The following is a 7,552-nucleotide window of genomic DNA, read 5'->3' as shown; positions in this document are numbered from 1 at the left end:
TTTCCGGTCACGGACGTGTTCTCTGCCGCCAGCTTGACTCGCTCCTTATTTAAAGGCCCTTTGCTGTTTAGTTTGCTCTGCGCATGTTCTCAGCAGTCTGGGAGAGAAGAGTTCAAGCCTTTGGACACTTCTGGGGCCACAGAGGTGATGAGTATGTTTAGCAGCAGGCATGGTTGGCAAACTGAAAAAAAACATCAAAGCACTTACTTGTTTGTTTGTTTGTTTGTTTGTTTTATTCCTTAGAGGTGTTTGTTAGAATACTAACAGGAAAAGATTCCTCAACAGACTTTTGATCACAGATATTCCTAGAAAGCATGTTTAGCTTGGTTTAAATGGGTGATGCAAAACCTTTAAATACTTGTACAAAAAAACAAAGAAACAAACAAACAAACAGTCCCATATCTAGAGAGTTAAATAGATAGAAACAAAATAAGAGAACCAACTAATGAAACAGTGAGCTAATTGTTACCTTAATTATGGAGACGACTAAAATTAAAGCTGTATGTACCATAGAGAATATACACTGATTTATCTGCAATAAAATGAAAAGTAGATTTGTATTTCTAGATGAGAAAAGGCTGCCATGCCTTCACGATTTCTTTTGAACCATTACTAAGTCAACAACATCAGTTCAGCAGCCAATTCTTCAGACATCTGTGTACATGTGCAGCACTAATGTACAGATAAACACAGCAGTTTCAAGATTTGGATTAATAATAATGAGAAAAAAATTATATATACATTTATATATATTAATAAAAATGATTTTTAAAAAAATATTTTTTTAATTCATTTTTATCAATACCACATTACAGTGAGGCTCATACACAAGGCTACACTGTTAAAAAAAAAAGAAAGAAAGAAAGAAAAGAAAAACAACAACATAAAAAACAAAGAAAAAAACTGGAAAATAAATTCTAATATTCTAGCAGCTATGACACCAAAAAATACTGAAATATATACTACAGTTTATGTATATTTATATAGATAATAATTGTAACTAATATTAGAATTATATCTACAGTATTAAACTCGATAATAACACTTTGATCTGTTATTTTATAAAAAGGAAATATTTGTGAAATTGTGATAAATTTGAGAATTAGGAGTATTTTTGTGTTTAAAAAAATACATTCATCATTCATGATTCACTATTGCAGGTTTTTAATGTTAGTTTACATTAGACATGTCGTTTCAGTCAGTTTAGTTCACTGTGCTGGTCGTTGTATGTGTTCAAAAATACAGGAAAAAAATTATGAAACAACCTAAAATGGAATAATTCTATAAAATTATAGATTTTTTTTTTAAACAATGTGTAACAAATAATCTTCTGAAATGGGACATTCTGCACAATGAGTAATTACTTTTTTATTTTTTCATTTTGTAATCCTATTTCTTTTACTTTTACTTAAGGAAAACTTAATGCCTGACTTTTACTTGTAATTTCCTATCTGTGATGTTTTTGTTGTTGTTGTTGTTTTTCTGGGCTATACATAGGCTATGCTCATTTTTATGTGTGTAATTTGAGCGTGGGGTTTAGTTCACAGCTTTACCTGCTTGTGTTTGTGTCACCACTGCTGGACTCAGCCAGCAGCGGAGCAGCGAGCCTCCACATCCCTGAACGGCAGCTGCGCTCCTGAGACGGTTCCCATGGAGACGCAGCAACAACTTCCAAACAGACTCCGCTCACATTTTTCTTTGCTCCGCTTCCACCATGAATTCAGAGTAAGTTACACGCTTCTGAACTTAACCTCAACTTTAATTTCCGTGTTTTTTACCTCTTTTTTTATGGAGACAAGCAAAAGTTACAGTTTGTGTTTAACTCAAGCTTCGCTAACATTAGCTAACTAACTTTAGCTGCTAACGTTAGCTCACTAACTTTAGCTGCTAACGTTAGCCAACTAACTTTAGCTGCTAACGTTAGCTCACTAACTTTAGCTGCTAACGTTAGCTCACTAACTTTGCCGATGCTAATGGCACAAGCTGTCTTTGGAGAGGCTGACAGTGTGCCGGGTTTTGTTTCCATTTCCACTAGAAATTCCTCAGTTGTCATGAGTAACGAACTTCAACCAACACAACCTGGCAAGTACAACTATTTGCTGTTCACACACTTGGCTGTACGTTACTTAGCCTGTGTAGCTTATCGGCAGCTGGACCCTGGTGAGAAGATGCTGCTGCTCGGTTCACAGGTGTTGGGTGTAGCTGTTAGTGCATGGGCTTATGTTGTTTATGTGGAAAAATGAATACAAATGTAATGTTTTATTCCTAATTGTGTGTGTGTGTGTGTACCTACAGGTGTGGAAGCAGGCCACCAGGCAGTAAACAGCCACATCTCCCAGATCCCTGGACTGTCTCCCAGCATCAAGACTCCTCCTGAGCAGAAGGCCAGAGGACGAAGGGTCGCAGTCCTGGACAGTGATTCTGACTATGTCAAGCTTGCAAAACAAGGAGGGCATAAAGGTAAAGTCATGTTGTTGCCTCATACTTACACCCTTTTTTCCCCCCCTCTGGCTGGTTAATATTTAGATTTTTGGTTGTCTCTGTTCAACAGGACTTCTGTGGCATCAGGAGTCAAATATTTTGAAAACGAATTCATACAAACCTCCGGACTGGTTCGCCGCTGGATCTGGAGACATCAGCGATCCAAGGTTAGATTCACACAGAGTCTAAGTACTGAGACAACAACATGTAGTTTAGTTTTCAACCAGAAGCACAAAAGCAGCAGTAAAGTGCATCATGGTATCTACAGTATGTTATGGAAGAAACAGAATAGACATCGTACTATGAACACACTAATGCAGAGGTTTTCAAACTGGTGGGTCGGGACCCCCGTGGGGGTCCCAAGATAATTTCAGGGGGTCGCCAGAGCATTTTTAAATAAATAAATAAAGCCTACATTTATCAAATAAATTTATATTAAGGCTGTCAGAATGAAAAGTGTATACTTCTTCCCACTCCTTTTTGGGACTTGTTAATATTATGATTTGATTATGCCATATTATTATTAGGGCTGTAAGGTGGCGCAGGTGGATCAGTGGTTAGCACTGTTTCCTCACAGCAAGGTCACCAGTTCACGTCCCGGTGAGGACACCTGGGATCTTTCTGCGTGGTTAATGTAAAGAGATTAATCTGTGGAATTAACATGTTACATTTTAACGTATTAATGCAACAACAACAACATTATCACTCATGATATATTAAAAATTCTAATTGGGGGGTCACGAACACAAACTTATGTTATCTTGGGGGTCGTGGCTCAAGAAGTTTGAGAACCACTGGTCAAGTGTATGAATGTGTAGCTGTGGATAGAATATAAAAGAGATCATCTAAATCTACAGGTAGAGATAAACAGTGGTATGAACAGTATGAATAGTAGAACTGTATGAACAGTATGAATGCTATGAGATATATACACAGGATGAACAGTCTAAACATTATAAACACTAAGTATGGCATGAGTTGGACGATACATGCAGGTTATACACAGTATGTCTGATGGTAATACTCGCTAATATTGTGAATATACTGTCACTGCCAGTACTTCCACTACTGCAATAGTATTACTGATAATGTTTCCACACTATTCTTGCACCATAGAGCTTCTTTTTATTGCTTAATTCTTTTCTTTTTTATCTGATCAGGCTGTCATTATGTGTAGGATATATTTTATATCTCCGTCTGTATTGTGTTTTTTTTTCCAGCAGTCTAATTAACAGTGAGGAGAAGAAAAACCCTGGAGCTTTTCAACCTCTGGAGCCTCCTTTTGGCACTGACAACATGTCAGCTTGGGAGAGGGATAATAACAGCAGCAATGAAAAGGAGAAGGTAAACAGAGAAATGCTCGAGTCATCTAGAAGGTGGTTTTTGGCTGCATTTTTTTCCTGGCTCTTGCATTATTCTATTCTGTTATGATCCCGTCTTTTAAGACAAAAGTTGAAGGATTTTTAGAGATGCTATCGTGTTACATGCTTGATGTAATTGTTACTTGATCAGACAGAACTGCTTTGTGGTTCAGGATATAGACTCAAAATAAGAGCACATACTGCCAAGTTGCCAAGAGTGAGATGGAAACAAACAGTCACCACCACACTCTGTGACTTTGTGTTCTTTTGTGTTCAGAGCGACATCCTTGGTCATGACAGCCAGATGGAGAAACTGCAGACGTTAAGTCAGAGTCTTGAGGTCAACAAATTCAAGAGAATGTAAGTTAATGTGGGCACAAGGTGGTGCTGTTGTTCTGTATTATCTGTCATAAAAGTGTCCGAATGCCAGTCTCAGAAACAGGACAGCCTGTCAGTGATTTTGATCGGGGATCACTGATTAAAAGAAGTGAATGGTTATTGACAAAGTACAGAGCAGTTATACTGTTTTAAAATCCAGCTACTCTAATCTATACTCAGTAATTCTTTATGTGTAATTCAGCTAACTAGTTCACTATTAGGGCTGCAAGGTGGATCAGTGGTTAGCATCGTTGCCCAGGATCTTTCTGCGTGGAGTTTGCATGTTCTCCCCGTGCAGCGTGGGTTCTCTCTGGGTTCTCCGGCTTCCTCCCACACAGTCCAAAAACATGTTGAGGTTAATTGGTGATTCTAAATTGTCCGTAGGTGTGAATGTGAGTGTGCTTGGTTGTCTGTCTCTAAGTGTAGCCCTGTGATAGACTGGTGACCAGTCCAGGGTGTCCCCTGCCTTCACCCTGAGTCAGCTGGGATAGACTCCAGCCCCCCACGACCCTAGTGAGGGTTAAGCGGTGTATAGATAATAGATGGATGGATAGTTCACTATTAAATACATATTTCTTTGGAAACCTGTACCTCTATAGCATAATTAAAGGATAGGACACATTTCTAAGTTTGTCTTGCCTTCGTGCACACTGAAAACCTTTTTACTTGCTGTAATTTCATACCAGCCAGTAAAAGTTTGGCTTTTAATGTCCTTTATTCTAAGTGAAGAGGGACAAACATCTACAGTTCTTCTTTTGTGCAAAACTGTTTTCGAAAGCTGAAGCTAGAATGTTTAGCTACCTGAGTTAAAAAAATAAAGTGGATTAGTCTCCTTCCGCTACGGCTCAAGGAAACACAAAGAGAGTTGTAGTGTTTATTCTACCGAGACCGCTCAAACCTGAACTGTGGATTTTGTGCCCATTGCTTGCAACAAAAGCAAAGTAGGAAGGATCTTGTAGCGTCTGGTATGAAACCTGTTTCAGTGAACATGTGTAAGTCAGACGTGAAGAAGTCTGAACCTGTCCTGAGTGTCGTTTGCTATGACGGCTGTGAGCTGTTTTTTTAATCTGCAGGGTTTTTTTTCTTCTGCCAAATCGTTTGCATTTGTATTTGCGTAGTTTATTTGCATTATGACACACAAGATAGCTGGCTGACAAACATATCAAAGTCTACATATTTAACCCTCCTGCTGACATCTTTTATCCTTGGGCTCAGTTTGACCCCAGCAGTTTAAACCTCCAGAAAATATCATAATTACAATTGTTACCCACGTTTATGTGTAAATAACCCTTTAAATAAAACTGAAAACACCATGTCAACGACTTATTCAGAGATGTTAAACATTGAATCGGGTCAAATTGACCCCAAAGATAATAGGTTAGGAGGGTGTTGTAGTTAAATTCATGTTGGTTTGTCACCTGGTGGTGACAAAGCAGAAATATTCATATTCAAGCTGCACACTCAGATCAAATAAGACAGCACAGAGAACAAGGGCTTCCAGACTACGCTGGATGTTTGCTTATTTGCTTTGGCTCACAGCTGATCAGTGCTGTGTGTTCCCTGTACTTTTTGGAAAATGTCATTGACTTGTCAAAAAACCAAAATAACCTCACATGCAACGCGGCAGAGACGAGACAGTAGAGACAGAGGTCATAGAGAACTCAGGGTGAAGTCAAGTGTCTGTTATTTATACATCACCTTTAAAGCAACAGGTGTTGACTGAAGGTGTCTTGTAATGGAGAAACACAACACTTTACAATCACAAGGGATCTGCTGTGAAAAAGTCATCTAAAATGTAAATTGTCAAAACAAGCAAACCTACCAGTGATGATGCCCTTTATCCAGAACAAATCAATTTATTGCAAGAATTTCCAGCTATCAGCTAAACAGACTCTTGCAGGAAGAGAAAAGAGAACATAAATATTTCCAGAAACAACGGTGACAAAGTGAAACTAAGAATTTTTGTTTCTCTTTTTCTTCTGAAAATAAGCTAAATGTGAGATTTACTGACTGGGTTTGATGGAACACTTTCACACAGTTTTTTATTTGCTACAAGGTGAAGGGAAAATTGTCAGTTGCAAATATCTGTTGTTGACTGTGTGCACTTTGTTGAAAGAATACTTTTTTAATAAGTAGCCAGAGTTTATCTTAGTGTGCAGCACTGGAAGGGTGAGGGTTTAGAACATGTCCACTGTAATCCCTCTGGCTGACCTAATGGGCACTTTGTGGTGAGGACAAATTAAGTTACATGTGCAAAGATAAAACCACCATCTGTTTTGAGTTCCATTAAAAAGCTATGATAAATAGTGATTCTATCAAATTTCGGATTTTACGTCTTTGGTGTTTTTACAGAGCATTTGACAAGAAACCAGCCCCCGTCGACATGTCCAAGCTGCTGAGCTTCGGCTACGCGGAAGAAAACAAACCAGTCCAGTGACGTGTCAAGTAAGTGGAGCAGCGTTTGAGTTACAGTCCCAACTGTGTCACTATGAAACATTTTAATTTCAATTTTCCCTTCATGAAGCGTTCGGTATGCACTTCAAGAACAATAAAAGGAAATGAAGTCAAGCTGCTGAGCAGTGTATTGATTTTACGAGACTGTTGTATGAATAACCACAACGGAATAACGGTGACAAAATCTGACACGTGAAACTTTAAGCTTTCGGCCATTAAGAATTTATGATGCCTCTTAACAGGGAGCATTAGTGAGTTATGCGGTGAGCATTACTTGAATGACTCTTCTACATTTCCATGTCAACAGATTGGAGGACTGCCAGGTGCATTGGAAAAGGATGCACGTGCTCAAACGCTTCCGACAGGACCGCTCGCCATCTTTTCCTCTGACATAGCCGGTCACACTGAGCCACATCAAACATTTTACTGAGTTTGAATTGTTTTTGCCACGTTAGATGTAGCGCTCAAGTGTGAAAGCGCTTCATTGAATTAAAGCTAGGACCTTTTATTTATTGCGCCTGTTAGCTGTGCCTCATTAACTGCATCCGTTAAGTAAAGAAGGCCCCGGTTGACTCCTGGTTAAGTTTGTTTTTCTTGTTGCTGTGTCTGTAACGCTGTAAATGGCAGCTTTTTTTTTTTTGAAGAAACGATTTTAATAAATTTTAAAGCAATTCAGACTGTTTCTTCTTTTTTAAAACTGCATCTTACATCCCAAAACAGTATTTACTCTCACAGGTGGAAATTTCTACACCAGCAGGATTCGTGTTGGCTTTACATTAGTGCTTTGGGTGTCATTGTTTTGATTTGCCAATGTGTTACACACCAGTGTCAGAGGTTATCTCTGTGTTCTTTTCTTCCTGCTGTGTCACAACAAGTGA

General features: G+C 38.6%; 1 protein-coding gene across 2 annotated transcripts; it reads left to right on the top strand.

Annotated features, from left to right (window-relative positions):
* Nucleotides 1–1,668: 1,668 nt before the first annotated feature.
* LOC103365513 (uncharacterized protein C7orf57 homolog) lies at nt 1,669–7,349 on the top strand. 2 transcript variants are annotated; one of them, XM_008292971.1, is made up of 8 exons: nt 1,669–1,725; nt 2,036–2,082; nt 2,296–2,460; nt 2,552–2,648; nt 3,705–3,825; nt 4,120–4,202; nt 6,573–6,665; nt 6,982–7,349. In XM_008292971.1, exons 1-7 carry the CDS (start codon nt 1,715–1,717, stop codon nt 6,655–6,657), a joined length of 609 nt encoding a protein of 202 aa, XP_008291193.1. In that variant the 5' UTR covers nt 1,669–1,714; the 3' UTR covers nt 6,658–6,665; nt 6,982–7,349. The 2 variants fall into 2 exon arrangements, with proteins under 2 accessions (XP_008291193.1, XP_008291192.1); XM_008292970.1 differs by having other exon boundaries at nt 3,702–3,825.
* The last annotated feature ends 203 nt before the right edge of the window (nt 7,350–7,552 follow it).

Source organism: Stegastes partitus, unplaced genomic scaffold (genome assembly GCF_000690725.1).
Source record: "Stegastes partitus isolate 25-593 unplaced genomic scaffold, Stegastes_partitus-1.0.2 Scaffold848, whole genome shotgun sequence".
NCBI classification, from domain to species: domain Eukaryota; kingdom Metazoa; phylum Chordata; class Actinopteri; family Pomacentridae; genus Stegastes; species Stegastes partitus.
This window is presented reverse-complemented; position numbering and strand designations above follow the sequence as displayed.

Excerpts from the sequence above, each read along its gene's own strand:
- LOC103365513 (XM_008292970.1), top strand. Across the intron at positions 2,083-2,295 it reads ACTTCAACCAACACAACCTG|GTGTGGAAGCAGGCCACCAG; the intron begins GCAAGTACAACT and ends GTGTACCTACAG. Across the intron at positions 2,649-3,701 it reads GGAGACATCAGCGATCCAAG|CAGTCTAATTAACAGTGAGG; the intron begins GTTAGATTCACA and ends TTTTTTTTCCAG.